Here is a 23,446-nt window from a genome sequence, read left to right on the forward strand (position 1 = left end):
TTGACCATAGCCTTACTCATGAAGTGATAATGGAATGCTAAACCTTTCAAATGAAACCATCTATAGAGGCAAAAGTGAACATAAGCAAGCGATAGTAAAACCTCCACCATAGAAACTGATTTACAGGTGGAGATCTGTGCACTTCTCTTCCTGAGACTGGTTATCTTAGGGTAAACTCATGAAAAAGCAAACTATAGAAAGCTAATGCCCAACAACCATCGATACTAGATCTTCCACTATGAAAGAGACCTCTAACCACCTTCCAATTCATCTGGGGGAGCCGATTGGAGACAGCTACCCTCATGGACCACACTTAACAATCCTGAATTAGTAGTGACCACTGTAAAAAGGCTGAAATTTGTTTCTTCCTCCTCATTTGAGTTAACAGTAGGTGTAAAAATCATGCTTATTCTATGAGAAGGCACTGGCTGATGACTGCTCTAAGCAGGCCAACAACTGAATAGTTTTAACCCCTTATGCCAAAAATCAGGATGTGGAACAGAGCTGTATTTGCCACCACTGCAGTTCTGCTGGTATACAATTTTTTAAAAATATATTTATATATAAAAGCATTATGCTGAGTCACACATAGCTACAATATCAAAAGGATTTTTTTTATCACCAGAGTAGGTTTTTGTTTTGCATCCTCCTGAACTAGGCTGACAAGATACAGGATGGATAATTAGGAATATCCCTTGGGATGCGTGGCAGCCACATCAGTAGTGAAATTGCTGTGGGGAAGAAATAAGTGGTTTGCTCTATTTCAGTTAGGGAAACATCCCAATTCCATAGGCATGGCGGTTTGTGAGGATACCAAGTAGGAGACCACACACACACAAAAACATTCTTCCCTTCACCTCTAAGGGTTCCTTGCACAGTAAAGAACATGGTCCACTTCCTTTTAAGGGGCACATACTGTATTTTATAGTCACTCTCTAGTGAGCTGTATTATTGATTACTCTTTGTACAGCACATACTCTGAAGTGTTCAAAATGCACTTGTCTCGAGTTTGGTGTGTACTGGTGCATTGTACTTCATTTCAGATTATCCCAGAAGTTCTGAGTCTCTAAAATCGGGCTGACAGATTTTGTTTTTGGATGAAAAAATGTTTTTTTCCACCCCTACAGCCACTTTATTTGATTTAGAACCAGCAAAAAAAATTAGCAAATACACAAAAATATGAACCCCCCCCCAAAAAAACACCCCAAAAAACAAAAACACCCCATCACTTTTTAAAACCAAAATTTTTCCAGTTTCCAGGGAGGAATGTGGGGGTGGAAAAGGTTACAGGAAATTTCAAACACAAGACTTATGTATTTTTTTCCACATATCTCATGAAAAATAATGGTATTTTTCCATCTGCTATCCACAAAATACTTTGAATACTTCCAGAAAGCTCTGCCTTTAGGACGCACTGCTTAGAGGAAAGAAGGATATTTACCTCTTATTGTGGATTTGATCCAGTCCAGGAAGACTCTCACCCTTGTATAAACTCCTGGTTTCTTTGGCCTGGCACAACCAACACCCCAGCTGATGATGCCATAAAGAATAAATGGCTCTTTTTCATGATGGCAAACCAACGGGCCACCAGAATCACCCTGAAAGCACACAGAGGGACTTTAGAATATTAGTAGAAACGTCCTACATTCATTTGTCTTCTACACTCTTAGCCACAGAAGCTAACAGCAGTCACAGACCATAGCTAAGAGGAAAAGTTTGAATATGAGTACCGAGTATGCCCAGCTCATGCTCCTGGTTTTTTAGTCATGGACTAGGATGGCTAATTCAATAAATCAGATTGTTAGTAAGGCAAAGTGGTCTGGAAGACTGAACATAGGGTTCAGAATCAGGAGGTACTAAATTCAGTCACATTTTATATAAAGATTCCATTTATAATCTGTATAAGATTCCAAGCTTGTCACTCTGAAACGTAGCACACTTGTAGAATCAGGGTGAACTGATGTAAACAGCAACAATGGCTGTAGCTCTTTTTGTTTAGAGTACCACCAGGTTCAATCACCACCAGGTTTTGCAGTCTGTTACTGTCTATTTTTAAGTTCTCAGCCATTCTGACTTGACAAATGACACCTGTGCAGTGTCAGCTACTGTAAGACATGTATCTATTCCCTGCCAGGACTCCTAGACCACTGTGCTATAGATAACAGCCAATCACCACCCTTACTACACAGCTAATTTGCATGCATCAGTTTCATTGGTTGTGTGAGGGAGACTGCACAGATAGTATATTACTTGGCTCAATTGCCATATCCATGCAACAGAACAGGCCTTCAGCTACTAGTTTATCAAGGGTTAATAAAGGTAAATAGAAATGAAATGTGTTATGGGCATGAATATTTTGTATTAGAGAGATAAGCACACTAGTAGGTGTTATAAGCAACCTATTGACCGGTTGGACTCTAGAACAATTATTAACATTACTCTCTCATATCACTAATATAAAAAGCGTGACCCAATATTCTAACCTGGCTTTGCCACCTATTCACTGGTTAGGAGTCAAGAAACGTAAAAGGAAGAACATCCCCTCACCCAGAGTTACTCAGGCTCAATCACAGTTACAGCTGAAAGCCCAAATACACCAATGGTTGTTTTTGCCACTAAGCTTCTCCAGCTCCATGTTTTGAATTCAGTTTTAGTTTGGGCTAATTGTGTTGATTGTTCTTTTGATGCTCTGTGCATTGCCCATTCCTGCTGTAGACAGTTATCGGGGGCAGCTGCCTTTTTGTAGGATTTGCTCTACCAGAGTTTTCCCAACACATTCTACCATATTAAAATACAGCAGAAAACAATCACCAAGACTCATCTTCAATGGTACTTGCATTTAGCAGCGACTCACCTGGCAGGAATCCTGCCCTCCAGAAGAAGCAAAACCAGCACAAAGCATCCTAGCTGTGATCCCTCCAGGGTGATTAAAATAGTAATTTTTCTCACAGACTTCACTCTCAAGTATGGGTACTTGTGTCTGCTGCAGTCGACTAGCGAGGCTTCCATCTGCTGTGGAGAGAAGTTGGCAGAGGAACATTTATCACATTGTAAGTTATTTGCAGGGTTAAAGAACTGCTGAAAATGCAAAACTGGAGATGGAAACAAACAGAATGAAGTTGGCTAAAAACACACGTTTCCCCATGTCCCCTTGCTAATAGCTACAATTTGGATCCAACCAGACAGCCGAGTATGGAAACTGGACTTTCCACCAGGTTATCTGAACCTTCTGGTTATGTAATAATACAGGTGGGTGCCTGTACACACTATGTCAGACTGTGGAGATCCCCTTTGCCAACAGTCTAGTACAGCCATTTCAGAGCAGTAGTAGATGCTCAATTTGGCTTTGTTCAGCCAACTGACTCAAAACACAGCTCCTGCTGGAAAAAGCCAAGGTTTTAGCTAATGTCTCCCCAGCCTACCCCAAGTTTGTCTCCGAAGGAACATACCTCATTCATGAGCCTCTCCTCAGTGCCCTGATCATTTTAACCCTTTGATGTTTTGAGAGGCTTCTCACTCCCTACAAATCAGAAAGTAGGGCCCAGAACATAAAAGCAAAAGCATGGGAGCTTTAATTAAGAGCAACTGCTAGGCCTGCAGTCCTGGACACTATTCTAATTATAGCTAGACAGCTGCAAATCAGCCAGTCCATAAGCAACATGTAAGAAACACATCTTTTTGCACAGTGATAGTAGAAAGCTCCTAAATGCTAAAATCACCTGTGCGTAGGAAGAACTGTGGATCCTGCCATCCACTCCCCACTCATCATAGTGCTCAGCACACCCTACAATGATGCTAAGAGATGCAGGACAGAGGTAGAATCTCCACAGACACTTCCATCTTTTTTGCCCATTTAGAGAAGAACATACTACATACCTTCTCGGGTGCTCCCCCAGCCAGTCATGGTGCACAGAACAGAGGAAGATAGCGGTTGCGTGCTGTTGGGCAAACATACTGGCCTCACAACAGTGTTAAACTCCAGAGGGACATCCAGTTGGATCAGCGCAATATCTGAGTCATAGCTCACTGTATCAAAATCAGGGTGCACCACAATAGTTTTCACCCTTCTCACCTGTACCAAACAGGATCAAACATTAATAAAGCAAAATGATGAGCTCAAAGAAGCTGGACCAGGGAAGATACAACTGAAAATGGACCTTAAAATGAAGGTGGGTTTAAAGTACATTTTGGAAGAGACACAAATTGGTGTCAGTTTAGAGAAGACTGAAACAGATTAGAACAGGGAAGATTCAGGACTCTGGAGGTCAGCGCCGTATATCCTCCAACTCTTGGTTACAGATTGGCCACGAATGGAAGAGATTGTATTAAAATCCCCTGAATTTAGGAGTGAGGATTCTATTTCATTTTGCTAAACTAGCCTGAGTTTTTGCAGAAGGCCAACATGCACTGGTGCAACATCCCTATGCTTTTGCCCCCTTGACTCAACTTAATGCATAGAAAGGCACTGGTCAACAAGTGTTCTGTAGGAAGCTGTATTGCCCAACACTAAGACAGCAAGATGCTGAAAGCACCACGGCTTGTGTTTTGCCATCTACTAGACTTTTTAAAAACAGATATTAAAAAGAGAAAGCCTTAAAAGATATCATCAAGGATTAGGTTTGCCATGCAAGTCCACAGACTATTTTGTTTCAAATGCTCTTCTTCCCCTTTGGTCACCCAAGATACCCACCTTTCTTTGGTTATTTCATCTTATTTGTTAGCACCGTGTTTTAACTAATGCACATGGATCTATTACAAAGAAGCAGGGAAGAGGAATCAACACAATCCACATTTTAGATTGTTTTGTTTAGTCTCTACCTGTTCTGTTGACTCCTTCAGGGCTCTATCATGGTCTCCCACAATGACAGTCCAATGCAGTGGTCTGTCTGTTCTGTAAAATAGAAATAAATGCACTGAATCTGTGCACAACCAGCCTTACGTACGCCTTATTCAGCATACTGAGCATCTTTTGTTTGGTCTTCAGTACCAGCTTAGTCAGTCACCTAGCTCCCGGACTGACGAGTCAGAGTTTTGCCATGACAAAGTCTTTTACAAGTGGAAGTTGCTGAAATACACCAGGTATAATTTCATGTGAACCCCCTCTCCCGCACTGAGCCAACATTTTTCAAAGGCTAAAACAGAGCCTTGGAATCAAGCAAAGGAGAGTTTTATAAGTGGGAGTAAAAAGAAAAGGAGTACTAGTGGCACCTTAGAGACTAACCAATTTATTTGAGCATAAGCTTCCGTGAGCTACAGCGTACTCCTTTTCTTTTTGTGAATATAGACTAATATGGCTGCTACTCTGAAATAAATGGGAGTATGGGTACTTTTCAGCATTGTTTCTCTATCCTAGAGGAGGGGACATACCACTGTCCCAAAAAGAATATCTGTGCACATAGAAGCACAGGGAAGCCTTTGCCAGACAGGTTTACTCACGATTGTATACAGTGGGCTGCTGTGAGTACCCATGTTGGACTGATGACAACACCGCCACACTGATGGTCACCTAAGAATTGCAAGCCTGCCTGCCAAGGCCAGCAATGGGGACATGCTTCTTCTCCCCCAACAACACGTCCGGACAGCCACTGGGGACTAAACGGGGGGAAGCCACAGACATCTGCAACACAACAGCCAGAAAGCTAGTGAGCAACACTGACTTCCAAGACTGTCTCTTCCTTTGCATCTATCACATTTGTTTCTTTTGCAACTAAGACTATAAAGCAGAGACACCCCAAAAAGATGCAGTATAGCAGGCACCCTTTGTAGGGATAGCAGCTGGGTGTGGTCACTTATTTTGAGCAGAAGAAATGCAAGCTTGATGTAGGTGGCTGAGAACTTGAATTATGGACAGAGGTTCCATATTATACCGCAAAGACCAAACAAGGCCCAGACGTAGATGTTAGTATCTTTCTCCCATCCTATAAAAACATGGATCAATTTCAAGTTTTCCTCACCAAAGCAAGGTTAGAAAGGATTAAACTAGATGGATAATGTGGCACTGGATGGGCACAACCCCTGAAAGATAAGTGGGCATTTCTCCCCATTTCTTCACTCTGAATATGCTTTATACCTCCTTACTGTGTATACCTTACATCCCCATACCCTGAAATCCTAGATCCCATGTGCACCTACACCACTGCAGTCTATTTCCTAAGGATCCTCTGGTTATAAGTCAGGAAGAACTATTGACCCAGCCCATTACAATGAATTTTTTACCAGCTTACCTAAAGGGATGTTCTTTGGGGTGGCCGTCTGTAGAACAATTGGTTCTGCAACTATTGATTCAGCTTCTTCTGCTGAAGACAGAATAAATGGAATCTATTTTACTCCCAAGGCACCAGTCCCCATGGCCCCAATTCCTCCTCCTCCTCCTCCCCCCAAAGCCCCAACCCTGTAGAAGGAACTCCTACAAGTGAAGGCCAGATCCTTCAATGTTAGCAGCTGGCATATAAGAGAGTGAAGCAATGGCAGTTACGCAGGGGACTGTTACCCCATGTTCCCACGCCCACTGCTGTAATAGGACAGCAGTCTCTGGATGGGATGCTTCTAGAAGTAGTTCAGAACACCAGAGTCTGCGAGTTTCAGGTAACAAAAGTGGTCAGTGTCCTATCGGTGTTCCCAGTGTGGGAATTCTGATTCCTTTCCATTGTTGAAAGAACTGAATTCTGCCAGTAGAAACTATTCCATCTTTAACTGCCCCAGCATAGCTAAAGGGGATTATTTCAAAGATAAGACTAAGAATTCAGAAAACATAAAGGTCTTTCTACCAACCTGAAGGAACAAAGGTGAATCTGGCCTTAAATCCTCTGAAATTGTTCTCCCCATCACTTTCAAAATGTATTAACATTTCATTGCCAGGGCTCAGAATTGGGCTGGGGATTGAGAACCCACACAGATTGGCTGTAAGAAAAAGTGAGGAAACCCCCATACTTTTAAAATTCAGAATATCACTTTAAACTCACTTCCAGCTTTGCTAAACTATGTCCACAGGAGGAAAAACCAAACAGGGACTTGTAATTTTCACTTGGCTCAAAAAGCCATTTTGTGGGTGGATTTTTCTTTTAAAATCTGAAACAAAGACGTTTGCCAGGTCCAGTCGAAAGGTATCCAAGGAGAAGGAAGTAGAGGCCCAAATTAAGCTACTATATACTCTCAGGAATGAGACAACCTCCTAATTTTCCCACTATGTGAACTAAACTAACATAAAACAAGTTTGCTGCATAAGTGCCTCCCACCAAGAGAGCCTCTTAAAAAGACCTGCATTTGCCATCTGTATATGATGGGCACTCAATGCTTCTTAAACCTGCAAACACACATCAGCCACCATTTTGAGGACCTGGAGTAGAACCAGCAGCTCCCCTTCTCTCTCTGTGCCTATATAAAGCACCCAGTCTCCCAAGTGCCCAGCTGTTAATTAGAGCTGCTTGGAAATTTTTCACCAGAATGATATTCCAACAGAAAATGTGGATTTTGAAAACAAACAAGTCCCCAAAAATTTTGCTGGAAACTTAGGATTTTCCTCAAGAAAATCTAAATAAAAGCTCTTTGAGCTTCCAGGATCACTGTATGAGGAGTCTGGGAGTCCATGGAAAAGGCTAAAAAGTTCTGTTTTGGTTCTCCCCAATGGGACTTTTTAAAAAAAAAAAATAGAATTTAGCTCCCATAAAATTTATTTGAATCTGTGACTTTGTCCTGATTCAAAATGAAAACATTTCCAAGACTTCACAATTTTTTTGTGGTTTTCTGGTCCACTCTAGTGCTAATATTTATTTTAAAAAAGCCTTATACATCACATTAAAGACATGTGAAGTACGATGACCATCAGGTTGCAGATGGACAAACAGAAGAGAATTGGCTTGCCCAAGGCCAAGTGGCAAAGCCAGGATCATAATTCAGAATTTCTTGCCTCTCATTCCTCCCATTGTACTAGTTTCCCCTCCTCCCCCTGGAGTCAGGTACAAGTCTAAAAATTGTCCTGAAATTTTGTAATAAGCATCTCCCACTTTGAGTACAGAGTTATTTTTCTTCTTCAAAATGGAAATGTGACTCCGTGAATTGTGTTTCAACTCACGCTGTGTGGAGGAGAGCCGTTCCACATCACAAAGGATTGAGATTTTGAAGTCTGGCTTCATTTCTACTTGGAACAAAAACCCCCAATTTCAAAATTCAAGGGAATATTCCAAACTGCAAATTTAAGAGTGAAATGTTGTTCACAATATTTTTACAGCTGTGCTCTCTCTCTGCTATCCTGGGACCAAGGTGGGTGAGGTAGTATCTTTTATTGGACCAACTTCTGTTGGTAAAAAAAGAGGCGCTTTCCAGCTGAAGAGCTCTGTAACTTGAAAGCGTCTCTCTTTCACCAAGAGAAGTTGGTTCAATAAAGTATATCCCCTCACATTTCACCCTGAAAGATAAGGTAGGTATTATTTTGATTGAGAGACTTTGAATTTTATATCATAAAATAAAGATTCTAAACAAAGATGTTTGTAAACAAAATGTTTCATTTTGACATTAGTAGATTCACCTCCCCTTCCCCCCGATTTTGTTATGAAACAAAGTCCAGCAAAACTGGTCAGGTTTCATGAAGTGTTTCAATTTTGACAGACCTGCATAGTCCAGCAGACTACAGTTCTGTGAAAGCCTCCCTGACCAGCTTTAATTTGTACCTTCTTTGAATGCAACAAAGCAGCTGGAAACAAAGTGGAGAACCAGCACCATGGACTGCAAGGTGCCAAGCACTCTGTCCCCATCCCACAGAGCATGGGAGCACATACTTCAGTGCTTTGCTGGATCAGCAGCACAGTGCTCAGCACCCGGCAGGATTAAGCCCAACATGACCAGTCAGATCTCTGCAGTCCCCCAGCAAGACCTCCACGGGTTTGGGAACCACTATGGCATTGGAACACCCTGCTGTACCGAGATGTGCAAGGAGGCAGAGTTAAGGCTGTTGTAGGAGCCTTCATTTTGCATTTTCTGACTAAAGTGGTTTAATTCTACCACTGAAGTGTCACCAATGTAGCTTGTATTTCTTTTGGCAGCAAGCTATTTAAGTCTTCTTTTCTGTAATGGATTGTACATGTGAGATTGAACTAATTCACGGCTACCTAGCTGGTGCTCATCTTCTGGGTCACTGTAAATGACAACTGCGTCATAGATACAGCCCGCGCTGAATTCAACAGCAAAGTCTTCAAACTCCAGCTGGAAAGAGAAGATGGGGGTGGGGGAGGGGGAGAGAAGAGTTAATAACTGGGGCCTTTTTTGTTTTACCCTCTTTGTAAGCAAAATGTTGACTCTAAAATTAACTCTGAGTCTTAGTCATTACCGAGATTTGAGTAACAGCTAAAGAGCCGTAACCCTGTTCCTAGTGCACCCTAAAAGAAGGTCAAATGATACATGGACTCTAAATCTATCACAGTTTACTTGGAGCACCTCTTGTAGTGGAACTGACCCATCATGCAGTGGAACTAAGCTTGTCCCTTTCCGGCCAGTGTTGCTTTCTGTAATCAGCAAAAAGCTGAAGAGTTTGCGAAGGCTGAACCACAGAGGTGGGTTTAAATAGAAATGGTCATTTTTTTTTGAAGTTTTTAAATCAAAGCTTACATTTTCTCTTTAAAACTCTCACATTATCATCACCACAACGACCCTTTAAAAATCCAAACCACGGTTGGCTGCCATTGGAATTCTGAAACACTCAGCAGCAACAATAGCGTCACCTGTATAGAAACCTCGAGCGTGAAGTACTTTCAGTGTCTTAATACAAACAGCAGATTACAGAACTGTATGAGCATTAGTGTGAGGACTGCCCATGAGCAACAAACCTGCATGCACTTAAGCAGACATAGGTTAATGGATTCTTTGCCTTGGACAGTACAATACAGTAGCTTTATTTTTATCTGTGGGTGAGGTTAATCCAACAGGTAACCTCACTTTAGCCGGTGCAATTGCAATGACAGTGGGAGGAAGGGTAGGCATCAAACTGCAACAGCAAGAGGTCACTTCCAGCACCCCCAGTAGGAACAGTCATCACATGTGCTGGTCCAAGCTACTGCTTGCTTAGCTCAGTACCACGTCTGCATGTTTAACACTCTAATGGAAGAAGGGGACTAGATAGAGAGCTAGAAGGGCAGGTTGTCAGGTTCCCCCACCCCACCCCCAGCCCTACTGAAACCTTGTATTGTCTTTCCCAAGATGCAGTTACATTAATTGGAAGGGCTGGTACCAACCAGCTTCAAGCATCTACAGCAGTTCAGTATGCCAGTTCATACAGGGCTATACACACCATTTGAATTGGTTAAAACATACCCTGCGAGAAGCCTAAGCTGAAAACCTTAGGTCTTACAGGCTTGTGCATTGTAGATGTTTCCAGCAGGATTTTATTGAATTGCTTCCCTGAGCAGTCAATGGCAGAGATTTAAGAGCAGTATGTCCTTTCACTGGGGAGATGGTTGGGGTTGGTCCTGCTTTGAGCAGGGGGTTGGACTAGATGACCTCCCGAGGTCTCTTCCAACCCTAATCTTCTATGATTACCTTTATGACATTCTCTACCGGGGCTTCAATGAACCAATGGCACTTCACGTTACTGGGATACGAGCCAGGGTAATTAGCAGTATCAATCTTTCCCTCTTCCACCAGCACTGCAACACTTCCACAACCAGAACCTATCACATTGGGTTAAGAAGAAAGTGTCAGATTTAATAGCAAAGTTAAAAAAAACAAACACAAAAAAAACAAATGCCTACCACCACCGTGTGTACCAGAGATGGTTTCTTTGGTTTTAAAGGGGGTTGGGTGGCAGAGAAGTATGTACAAATGGTATGTCTGAAGTCACCTGCTTCCGATTCTTTATGTATAGCTGTGAAGGTGAATTCAAAGCCACTGCCGGTGTTGCTTCCATCAGAAACGAGAGTAACCATTGCTCGGTTAGAGTCTATCAGCAGCGGGGCTGGTAACGCATCCCCACAGATTTTACCTACAGGGAAAAGGTTAGACCTTTAGTGTGGTATTGCTCGCACAGACACACACTTTGTCAGGCAGCTTACTTTTTCAGATTCACTAAACTGTATACAATATTGGAAAGTCACGTATTCCAGAGAAGACTCAGATGACTATTCCAGCATCAGTTTCAGTTACCTATAAGGTAAAATGTTTGGAGACAGAACTGCATCCAAAACCTCCACACAGGCAATTCAGCTCAAGGTTTCATGGTGGGATAGTATGGGCACATAGCCACTAGTAGTGTTCAGAGTATAGAAGGAGCAAAGATTTGCATGAAATATTTATTCTTTAGCAATTCAGTCTCAAGAATGGATAATAAATTTAGACTGTAAGGGAAAAGTACTTAGTCATTATTTATCCATAAAGCGACAGACATATTTATTGTGCTATACAAGTCAAAAGTTTGAGTCAACAAGATTTGTCAGATAATTCTGCCTATGTCTTTATCTCGCACGTTCTGCTTTGCACCATTGTCATTGACCATCCTCCAATAAGGACTCCAGCATCGGAAACTGGCTGGCAGTTTTGTTGATGTATGAGGCCAATTAGATGACAGTTCAGCTACATGGGGCTAGTAGGAGTGAAAACTTGTCTAAACACAAGGCAGAAATAGGGCTTGAAAAACACAGTGGAGAAAGACTTTACACAGACAGTTTTCAGACTATATAGTCACGCACTAGCAGTCAGAATGGACATGAATATCTACCTTCCCCCTACCTCCATTACTTAGCTTTGCTTTGACAGCTTCAGTGCCAGGGCAAATGACAGTGAAAGGTTCCTTATTTGTAATAAGACATAAAAGGGCTCTAACATCAATGTTCATGTTTCAGATGGCATGGCAGGCAATCAGCAAAAGTATTGAAAAGGAGAGATTAAGGCATTCCACGTACCAATTAGCTCTCTTTTGTCCGAATACAAGGACACGTAGTCATGGTCACACGTGATCTGGCTCTCTATGTCTAACCTGGTGAACTGTATTAATATAATCTTGTCTTCTGGCACAATTACATTCCACACGCATAGGCTCAAAACAAAGAAACAATTAAGTTAGACAACAGAATCACAGCAAGAGTGAAATTCATGTGACTGCATCCTTCCTTCCCAAGCAGCTCCAAGGGGCGGTGACAGGGGGTTCGGCATGCTGGAGTGCAAGAGGGAGTTTAAAAGACACCAAGGACAGAGCACATAGTTCTGGGAAGAAGCATAAACTACTTTGCTTTATGACTATCCCCTTCCTCCTTCACTCTGCCCTGCATCACCACCTAGTCACCCACTTTAACTTGGTCTGCCCTCAGCATTAAAGAAAAGGAGTACTTGTGGCACCTTAGAGGCTAACCAATTTATTTGAGCATGAGCTTTCGTGAGCTACAGCTCACTTCATCGGATGCATACCGTGGAAACTGCAGAAGACATTATATACACACAGACCATGAAACAATACCTCCTCCCACCCCACTGTCCTGCTGGTAATAGCTTATCTAAAATGATCATCAAGTTGGGCCGTTTCCAGCACAAATCCAGGTTCTCTCACCCTCCGCCCCCCCCCACACAAACTCACTCTCCTGCTGGTAATAGCCCATCCAAAGTGACCACTCTCTTCACAATGTGCATGGTAATCAAGGTGGGCCATTTCCTGCACAAATCCAGGCTCTCTCACCCCCCCACCCCCCACCGGAAACATACACACACAAACTCACTCTCCTGCTGGCAATAGCTCATCCAAACTGACCACTCTCCAAGTTTAAATCCAAGTTTAACCAGAACGTCGGGGTAGGGGGTAGGAAAAAACAAGGGGAAATAGGCTACCTTGCATAATGACTTAGCCACTCCCAGTCTCTATTTAAGCCCAAATTAATAGTATCCAATTTGCAAATGAATTCCAATTCAGTAGTTTCTCGCTGGAGTCTGGATTTGAAGTTTTTTTGTTGTAAGATAGCAACCTTCATGTCTGTGATTGCGTGACCAGAGAGATTGAAGTGTTCTCCGACTGGTTTATGAATGCTATAATTCTTGACATCTGATTTGTGTCCATTTATTCTTTTACGTAGAGATTGTCCAGTTTGACCAATGTACATGGCAGAAGGGCATTGCTGGCACATGATGGCATATATCACATTGGTGGATGTGCAGGTGAACGAGCCTCTGATAGTGTGGCTGATGTTATTAGGCCCTGTGATGGTGTCCCCTGAATAGATATGTGGGCACAGTTGGCAATGGGCTTTGTTGCAAGGATAGGTTCCTGGGTTAGTGGTTCTGTTGTGTGGTATGTGGTTGCTGGTGAGTATTTGCTTCAGGTTGGGGGGCTGTCTGTAGGCAAGGACTGGCCTGTCTCCCAAGAGTTGTGAGAGTGTTGGGTCATCCTTCAGGATAGGTTGTAGTTCCTTAATAATGCGTAGGAGGGGTTTTAGTTGGGGGCTGAAGGTGACGGCCAGTGGCGTTCTGTTATTTTCTTTGTTAGGCCTGTCCTGTAGTAGGTGACTTCTGGGAATTCTTCTGGTTCTATCAATCTGTTTCTTCACTTCCGCAGGTGGGTATTGTAGTTGTAAGAATGCTTGATAGAGATCTTGTAGGTGTCTGTCTGTCTCTGTCTGAGGGGTTGGAGCAAATGCGGTTGTATCGCAGAGCTTGGCTGTAGACGATGGATTGTGTGGTGTGGTCAGGGTGAAAGCTGGAGGCATGTAGGTAGGAATAGCAGTCAGTAGGTTTCCGGTATAGGGTGGTGTTTATGTGACCATTGTTTATTAGCACTGTAGTGTCCAGGAAGTGGATCTCTTGTGTGGACTGGACAAGGCTGAGGTTGATGGTGGGATGGAAATTGTTGAAATCATGGTGGAATTCCTCAAGGACTTCTTTTCCATGGGTCCAGATGATGAAGATGTCATCAATATAGCGCAAGTAGAGTAGGGGCGTTAGGGGACGAGAGCTGAGGAAGCGTTGTTCTAAGTCAGCCATAAAAATGTTGGCATACTGTGGGGCCATGCGGGTACCCATAGCAGTGCTGCTGATCTGAAGGTATACATTGTCCCCAAATGTAAAATAGTTATGGGTAAGGACAAAGTCACAAAGTTCAGCCACCAGGTTAGCCGTGACATTATCGGGGATAGTGTTCTTGACGGCTTGTAGTCCATCTTTGTGTGGAATGTTGGTGTAGAGGGCTTCTATATCCATAGTGGCCAGCATGGTGTTATCAGGAAGATTACCGATGGATTGTAGTTTCCTCAGGAAGTCAGTGGTGTCTCGAAGGTAGCTGGGAGTGCTGGTAGCGTAGGGCCTGAGGAGGGAGTCTACATAGCCAGACAATCCTGCTGTCAGGGTGCCAATGCCTGAGATGATGGGGCGCCCAGGATTTCCAGGTTTATGGATCTTGGGTAGTAGATACAATATCCCAGGTCGGGGTTCCAGGAGCGTGTCTGTGTGGATTTGATCTTGTGCTTTTTCAGGAAGTTTCTTAAGCAAATGCTGTAGTTGCTTTTCGTAACTCTCAGTGGGATCATAGGGTAGGACCATTGTAGCAAGTGGTGTTGGAGAGCTGCCGAGCAGCCTCTTGTTCATATTCCGACCTATTCATGATGACAACAGCACTTCCTTTGTCAGCCTTTTTGATTATGATGTCAGAGTTGTTTCTGAGGCTGTGGATGGCACTGTGTTCTGCATGGCTGAAGTATGCATCCGATGAAGTGAGCTGTAGCTCACGAAAGCTCATGCTCAAATAAATTGGTTAGTCTCTAAGGTGCCACAAGTACTCCTTTTCTTTTTGTGAATACAGACTAACACGGCTGTTACTCTGAAACCTCAGCATTAAGTGTTCTTAAAGCCCTCCAGTTCACTCCTGGTGTGTGTTTCCACAACCCTAACATAGGGAAATTCAGAGGGTTGGCAATATTCCTTCCCCCATCTCCATGTAGAATGCATGGATTAAACCAGGTGTGTGCGTGCACATTTACAACCCTATATCCATCATCTCACAGTCATAGCCAGATCAGCTCAGGCTAGGATATCTCCAGCTAAGAAGTAATAAGAAACATATGTTGGGTTTTTAATAGTGGTTAGCGCAACACAAAGTGCTTCACTGCAAGAGAGAAGAGTCAGTCTCTCCTTTGCGCTCAGACTTTGGATCTGTGCTATGCTGCCAAATGGATTGTGTCCCCAGGCAATTCATAGCAAGAGAGGAAGCCAGTAAAATACTCACATATGCAAAAGCATCTACCAGCTTATGGCCAGCGTTACTGAGATCTTAACCATTTGCATTCCCCAACTAGTGACTGGGCTCACTGGGCTAAAGTCATGCCCAGGATAAATGCAAATCAAGTCAATAGTTATTCTGGCACTGAATTTGGCCAAGTCTATGCACAGCCTCCATATTGCAGAGCTAAAATATATACAAGGGCTTACAGGGCATATCCACATTAGGACAAAACATGACCCTTTAATATCTGTTAACAACTCAAAACTTTAGACTATACAGAACTAGTTATTTTTCAGCACATTATTCAACCCACTAACATGTTAAAGAACAGCTTGCCAGGTATATACTGGAGTTCACACATTTTTAGAACAAAACCACCTTTTATTCTAGTGTGGATAGGCACACAGGCACCCGTAGTAGAGACAAAATGGCATCTCTTTGTTAGGCCAGGCCAGTAGGATCTGCAATAGGCTCATCTCATCTGGCGGTTTCTTTTGGCACATCTCCAGCTCTCAAGCATCTTCAGAAGACATTAAGGGATAGATCTGTTCCCACTGCAAGTCCTAAAGACTTCAATGGTTGCAGAACCTGACACTAGAACAGTTTAAGAATTTTAACGTTAAGCTAATTCATGGGCTCAATCCAAGTGCATCAATTTTATGAGTGCAGTTCCTGTAAGAACTAGACTAACAAAAGTCGTGTTTCTCATTCTAACATGCTATTTCTGGGTAACCATTGTTGCCCAGTACCAATCCCAGACAAGCAAACATCACTACAGAGATGTTTAACTCTAGATACTAATTTTTTAAGGTTGACACATACCCACAATTTCAGCCACAAACTATTGACTTGATTGTGTTTACTGACTCAGTCAGGAGTAAGAATTCATGTATTTGCAGGCTGAAGTCCTATGGCTAGAGCGATGCATGCAGTCAGAGGAGATAGTCATCCCTTCTGGCCTTACCGACACAAACAAAGCACCCTATGAAAAGTGACCCTTCACAGAAGGGCAAGTGTTTTTGATGACATACAGTGAATACCTGTTATCTAGGTAGTTACTCCCACTGGGTTGGGGATACTGAATGCGGCCACTTTCTCCAAAGACCAGCATTCCATGGGAGCTGCATCCTTCAGGAAAGTGTGGGGGAAGGTGATCTGGCTCTGCAGCTAGAAAGAGAAGAGCAATGGGTAAAATACAATTCTGACACTGGCATTGTTTGGGAGAGGCAGGTCTACAGTTCATGCAACCATTCAATTAATGCCACTTCACACCCTGAGTGCTTGAGAAAAACTCAGATGGGTCTCAAGTGGTAACCACAATTCTTCTGAGGCCAGGTCAATACTAGAGACTAATATCAGTGTAACTATGTCGTTCAGGGGTGTGAAAAATCCACACCCCTGAGGCTTTGTCTACACTACTGTGATAAGTCGACCTACTCTATGCAACTCCAGCTATGTCAATAACGTAGCTGGAGTCGACATATCTTAGGTTGAGTTACTGCGGGGGGCCATCGACTTACCTTACTCTTCTCATTGGAGGTAGAGTACAGGGGTCAACTGGAGAGCGATCTGCTGTCTATTGGGTGGGTCTTCACTAGACCCGCTAAATTGACCACTGGTGGATCGATCTCAGAGTGTCGATCCTGGCTGTAGTGTAGACCTGCTCTTAGTGACGTTGTTTTACCGATTCAATCCCTGGTGTACACAATGCTATATCAGCAGGGAGCTTCTCCCATCAACGTAGCTACTGCCTCTTGGGGATGTGGATCAATTGCACTGACAGGAGACACATAGGAGCATCTTAAGTCCTACAGCAGCACAGCTGCATTAGTACAGCCTTTTAAGTGTAAGCCTGCCCTTAGAGTTCTGCTTACAAATGAGCCAAAGTCCTTTGCAAGTGTGAATCAAAGTCAATAGAGCTACACAGATTTACTCCAGTTGAGGCTCTAAATGCACTATTTTATCAATACTATTTCTATGGGTTACAGCTTAACTCTGCTCATTCTCCAACTGTGCTCGTCGTTTGAGTTGCAAGAATCTTCCAAGTTCTGCTTTGCAGGATTCATGAGAACGTTTTTTACTCTGGTTCTACTTAATATTTATTATTCCAGAGTAAGAGGCACTGTATGGTTGCAGACTAGTTCTTCCCTTTATGAGGATATCAGCTCCGACAAGATATTGTGGCAAATAAGTAATAGCACAGATGAAGTGTAGGTCATAAACTAACTTTGACTGCTGTGACAAAAACAATGCCCTCTATTCAATAGATTCTATTTGAACTGCAGTGATAAGTGTATGGAAGTGTCTGATCAGGCTATAGGGAATTCATAGATCTGTTTATAGCTTTAAAAGTGTAGTTCTGATAACCAACTTAAAAAAATGGCAAGCTTATTCCACAGATCTGCTGTGTGTGTTTAAAGCCATATTTGCTCCAAATCAATAGTGTGGACCATTTCAGGGATTCTACAATAGCAATTTACAGATCCCCAGTTGACAAGGATTAGAAAAATCTATTTTATAAGAACTGGACACGTTTTCTAGGCCAGAGAAGTGCTTCTCAAAAAAAATCAACAAAACCACATGCACCTGGAAATGCTAGCTGGAGTGGCCCTCAACATTCTATTTAGTGGGGCATGTTGATCAAAGCTGTCCTCAAAGCATTACGGCAGAGGGGCCCAGATACAGATGCTGTTCAAGAGAGGTGATTTCCCCACTTCCTGCTCTAAAATGAGAAGTACTTCACATTGTGTGCACCTTGATGGCAACACTCTAGAGCCTAACCGTGGAGCTTATGGCATTTATCTTTAGAGCCTCATGATAAACAAGCAGGAAAAGAGAAAAATTGCTAGTAAATGTACCCACCGGGGATAATGTTCTGTGTGATGAAGTCCATCAGTTCAGCTACATTGGAAAAGATGCCGGGGGAACCCCTTTTGTTGATGCTTTTCTCAAGGACATCCCAGCCTCTTGCACAGCCAACTCCCCATGATGTGACACCAGCCAGAGTCCAGATGCCACTGGCTCTTCTACACACGAGGGGACCTCCAGAATCACCCTTGCCCAGCACGGTTTGGGGGAGGAGAAAGGGGAAAAGAGCAGATATTTGTTCAAATGCAATGATACAGATTCAGTGTTTCACCTCTCAGAGTAGAAGTTGCAGCTCTTTGGAAGATCGGCAGAAAGGTTCAGCATCACTATACGTCTGTTAACCGTTTCCGCCCCCTTCACGCTAAGATGTTAACGTCCGCATTGCAGCAGTACTTCAGCCAACGGACTACACCTGGCTCTCCTGCAACAGCAGCACAGTGGACTGTGTGTGGAGTGCAGGGGGAGAAAAGAACCACTTGGTCTCCTGGCAGTAGACGCACCCCTCTACCAGAGAGACCATGGGAAAGGTTGGTGTTCTGATGGACACCGCTGCCAGCAGCTGTGATAGGTATGGGGAGGAGGGGTGACTACAAGAGAAACCAATACATTAAGTAGAAATGGTCAAGGTATGTTTTTTTAAAGCCTAAAGAGAAGGCAAAAGACTCACTTCAGCCTCCTCCCTCCCAGTACAGTGGTATCATGTACCTCTGAGGCTGTCTCTCCTGCAGTCTCTTGGGCTGCCTGCTGCCACTGTGCGCCCATCTGTGCAGTTTCACCAGGAGCTTAGACAGGGCTCAGGCATATCATTCACCATGTCATCTGATCCCATTCAGGCCAGCTCCAGACGAAAAGGTGGTTAAATACACCAGTTCCTTGGCTATAGCAGCACTCCTACCAGTGGGAAATTTCCCCCAAAAGACTAGGATAGACAAGGCCTTCATTAGCCTCAAGATCCTTTTAAGGCCTCAGGTCAGTAGCAACGTACAAGTAGTAGTGGACAAGATTCAATTCCTTTCTTTCCTTCTCTTCCTCCACCCCTCCCTCTTTAGGGCATGTTGCCATTCCGGTAAGCAAGAATACAGGAGTGACTGGTGGGAAGGGTTGGAGTCTGCCTCCATTTGGAGAACTCACTATACAGAAAGACCCTGCCGAATGCTGACCCTTTACCTTGCACGCATCCTTCCCACCATCAGGAAAGCCAGCACATAGCATGGAGCTTGCTACTGGAGGCAGATTCATTTGCTTTAACAGGGCACGGCAGGTTCCCCTATCAATGATGGGGAGCTCCACCTCCTGTAGAACATTAGATAGTTCACCAGCTGCAGAAGGAAGGAAACAGGCAACATCAGACATCCTAGAACCCCTCCTCCTTGCTTCACAGAGCAGGAAGTTATGCTGCAGATCTAGAGCCACATCCTGGCTACCATGATTTCATTCAGTATTATACAGGCAGGGCTGACAATGCTGCCTGCCTCTTATTTAGATTAGCTGAGACCTCTGGTTAAAAGAGCTTGTTTTCAGGTCTGTATACTTTCACCCAACTAGAACCCTTTGAGCTGACATTTTCCATGTTGGTGTCTGCCTCAGGCTGACTTGTTCTGAAAAGTTTCAGCTGAAATGGTTCGACCACATCCATGAACAAGGCTAGGGGGGAAAAAAACACATTGATTTGCCCTGGTAAAATCATTCTAGTGACATTTGCTCTTAACTGCTCTGGTGCTCCCATGCTTTGGAGCAGGGACCTGCAATTTAGCAGGGGGGTGGCTTGGTGTCAGGGATGTACCTGTTACAACAAATTTAGGCAGACTTTCATGAGGACAGTAAGTCTTTGAAAAAACACTGCAGCTTCCAAATGCTCAATAGAGACTTTTTTTGATTTCTGCACTTAAACTTTCTGAGGCTTGCATCCTCCATCCCCTCATAGCTTCTGCATGCAACTGAATTATGCATGCACAGTGACTAATCATGTTCCCTCCAGCCCAGAGCTATGCGGACTCAGAAAGACATTTCCTGTAATGGCTGCTTCAGGGCAGGAGCAGCCCTAGCCATTTTGCCAGCCAGGACAAAAAAATGTTTCTGGGGCCCCAAGCAGCTGAGTCCAGAAAATAAAAAAAAAAAGCCAGCCAATCAGCAGAACAAAAAATGGCCAGCCAATTAAAATGGAGCAAAAGAGAGCCAAGCAGCCCACTGGTACAGAACCCCCTAATAGCTGGCACCCAGGATGACAGCCCTGCTCACTCACTGCTAGAACTGGCCTGGGTAGGGTTGATTCTGAGCACTGGAATTGAGATCAGGTGGCCTGTTTCTCTGTGCTGCACCTGAAGTCAATGGGAGCTTTGCCTTGAGCATATAAAGGGCTACATAATGCTATGCACAAGCAACCTTAATCCTAGCATTGCTTAATTTGAATGCTTGACCTTGCAACCTTAATAATGTTTTTTTAACAGTTTGTGTATGTAAGCTAAGGCCCAAGTGATCCCATTATGTATTTTAAAAAAACTAGGAAGAAGGCAGAGATGCATCATCTAGTGGTTATGTAATGCACAAAGATTACAACTAGATCATGGAACTACGGCATCAGAAGATTGGGTTCTATTTCTAGCCCTTCCACTGACTCATGTGGCCTTCACCAAGTCACCTCCATGCTTTGGTTTCCCCATCCGCATGATTGGGATGGGGAGGATACTTCTCTACTTCACAAGGGTGTGATGGAGCTTAATTAATTGTTCACAAAAAGTTGTGAGATGGGTAGAGGAATAGTGCTATGGAGCACCAGCGTAAGGAGATTCCAAGGCTCTGCCCAGGACAGTGCTTCTGGCACACTGGTCCTTTGCACATCATGTCTGGAAGAGACCTTCAGAGCACAACATAGTTTGTCATGCTATCAGCAAAATAGAGAACCACTGATTGGCTTTTTCCCTTGGAGAGATGTTCTATTTCTATTGCAGAAACAAGGCAACTCCCTTTTCTTTATCTCAGTACCCACACATCAATGTTGTCATTGTAAGAACCTGACATTTTACTTACCCTCAGACACCCTGCCCCAGCCACTAGCAACACAAAGAGTCCCGGCCACAAATTTATCATCTTTGTGGGGAAGGCAGATTGGCTGAACCCTATGCCCTAAGAAGGAAAGTGCACACAAATGTGAGTACATGAACTCCAGGCTGTTGGAAGCGATTCTCTCTGCACAATGTCCTTTATTGTGTGAACAGAATGGATCAAGGTCCTTTGAACTAGACATTTTTCTAAAGCAATTCAATCAAACAGCTAAAAGTAAATCAAGTCAATCACCTTTAAACTGAAGTAATCTTGAGAAGTCACATTGTTTTAGAGAAAAAAAACATGAACAATGTTTTGGCTGGCCACATTCAAGTGAAACTTAGCAAGCAAGAACCAAACTAGAGGAAAGAGACAAGGGCGGTGGGGGGTGGGAGGGAAAAGAAGCAGCAGCATGAAGGACAGAAAAGGGAACTGTCCTATGTACAATTCTCTTACAGCCCGTGATAGTGACCGGTTGTAGATCCTGTTGAGCATTCTATTCTCTGCAGACAGGAATGCTGACCATATGTCACGAGAAGTGGAGTTCTGATTTACACAGGACACTCAAAACTAAAAATTTGCTCAGCTCTGCTCTCAAACTAGGTGAATACCGTTGTAGGTTTCTTTTTGGGGATCAGAGGAGAAAGGGATCAAAAGCTACTTGATTTGTCTTGAAAATAAATGAATTAGGCCATGACATTGACAAACTTTAAAGAACACTTACCAGTGTAGAACACAGCCCCACCTTCTCCTGGAGGGATTGTCCAGATGACTCAAAAGATGTTTTCAAGCATCATGACTTGAGACTTAAGTTTCTTTAGCCACAAAATAGGCACATAGGTAGTGGAAAAGCAAACCTCCTCTCACTGGCCTGCCAACAGGCCTCAACCCTTAACTGAACACTTCCTGGCTAACGAGTGTGGTTTGCTTTTCCATACCCATTCAATCCTCTCCACTGAGAGCTTCAAAAAGGTGCAACTTTAGTGCCACTTATCTCAATGATTTTGTGATGCTTAGACACCTGTCCACTGGGAGCTAGACTATGACCAAAGTCATTTTAGAAGGGCCACTGATTGGAATTGTTACCATCAGGCCGACTTGGCCGCTGGTAATCATGGCCGACTTGGGTGGGATTTGATCAGGCAGTGAAAGGATCTATGTATTCCATATGGTCTCCTGACCCTCTATGAATCTGTATGCAAAAAGCCACACTCCAGAAAGCCTTTTAACATGGCTTTAAAATTCCCCTTGTGTTCACCTTTGCCGCTATGACAGATACCGGATGATGTGTGTTTAAATCAGGGAGATGGGCGTTTAAATTTAAGCCTTCTCACTTTGCCAGATCCATTCAATGATGGAACAATCTCTTCCTCTTCACAAACAGTGGAGACTGGTGGTGCTGAATGAAGCGGACAAGGGGAGCAAGCTAATTAGAGAGGAGCGAGCTTTCTGAGAGGTAAAGAAAATATAGAATTACTACAACCGGAAGACAATTTGACTTTTTGTGCTCTCTAGTGTTGCAAAGATCAACAGTATGAAGAAAACATGAGAAGCCCCAGAACAAAGACTTGACCTGAGGAACAATTATTTGGACAAGATCACTAAGACTAAACTGGATTTAGCATGTATAATCTACTTGGCCAGAAGTAAAGACACTAACAGGAAGGTGTTTTATATGCTGGAAAGAGCATTACAGAGAGATAATAGAATAAAAAGTTGCTCTAAACTGGCAAGCTAGATATAGTGAAGGACCCTCTCTGAAGCACTTTCACTCAGTCTCCTCCCTTACCGTACTTTACTCTGTATTTCAGATATAGCAGAGCGATATCAGAATCCATGTAGCCAAGTCTGTTGAAGTCAGGGTGAACAATGACTTGTGAGACAGGAATGTTCTGTTCTTGCTCGTCTGCCTTTCTGAGGTTATGTTCTCCAACAGTCACAATGAGATTCTTCACTAGTTTCCTGACAAAAAAAGGGCAAGGTTAATGACAGAGAGGTTTGCCAACACACTTCAGTCTGTTACGCATGGAGTCAAGGCTGATAATTTCCTGTAAGAAACAGCTATGTACAAGCAATTCTCTCATTACTGGGAAGTTCAACACATGGAAAATGTGACCTTACTACATACTTCCCTGCTTAGGGCCAGAATCTAGCCTTCAATAAGCAGGCTTTTTCCAGCTATGCTACTTTCACTTGGCCTTATGCCTTAAGGGGTCACCTTGCTTCAGGGTCAGAGTGCTAGAATACTGTTGAGAGATTTTATTTCTTAATTGACTGCCTTTTTGTTCTACCTCCCACTCAGTAATACGAGGACTCTTATAAGCTCTGGCCTGGACTTTGCAACAATGGATCACC

The 23,446-nt window shown here is 43.4% G+C and overlaps 1 protein-coding gene across 1 annotated transcript in view; it reads right to left on the minus strand.

The window, feature by feature from the left end:
• Positions 1–23,446, minus strand: part of OVCH1 (ovochymase 1) — a 53,765-nt gene that overhangs the window by 21,117 nt on the left and 9,202 nt on the right. Inside the window, exons 5-20 of the mRNA XM_073321015.1 lie at positions 22,881–23,053; positions 21,077–21,172; positions 19,217–19,368; positions 18,044–18,236; positions 16,222–16,348; positions 11,886–12,019; positions 10,829–10,969; positions 10,528–10,658; positions 9,105–9,198; positions 6,772–6,900; positions 6,225–6,296; positions 5,437–5,617; positions 4,819–4,891; positions 3,877–4,072; positions 2,855–3,012; positions 1,442–1,598 (exon numbers count right to left, since the gene is read on the minus strand). Coding sequence (XP_073177116.1) covers positions 1,442–1,598; positions 2,855–3,012; positions 3,877–4,072; positions 4,819–4,891; positions 5,437–5,617; positions 6,225–6,296; positions 6,772–6,900; positions 9,105–9,198; positions 10,528–10,658; positions 10,829–10,969; positions 11,886–12,019; positions 16,222–16,348; positions 18,044–18,236; positions 19,217–19,368; positions 21,077–21,172; positions 22,881–23,053 — 2,207 coding nt within the window. The remainder of the gene's footprint in view (positions 1–1,441; positions 1,599–2,854; positions 3,013–3,876; positions 4,073–4,818; positions 4,892–5,436; positions 5,618–6,224; positions 6,297–6,771; positions 6,901–9,104; positions 9,199–10,527; positions 10,659–10,828; positions 10,970–11,885; positions 12,020–16,221; positions 16,349–18,043; positions 18,237–19,216; positions 19,369–21,076; positions 21,173–22,880; positions 23,054–23,446) is intronic.

This window comes from Lepidochelys kempii, chromosome 1, assembly GCF_965140265.1.
Source record: "Lepidochelys kempii isolate rLepKem1 chromosome 1, rLepKem1.hap2, whole genome shotgun sequence".
Lineage (NCBI taxonomy): Eukaryota > Metazoa > Chordata > Testudines > Cheloniidae > Lepidochelys > Lepidochelys kempii.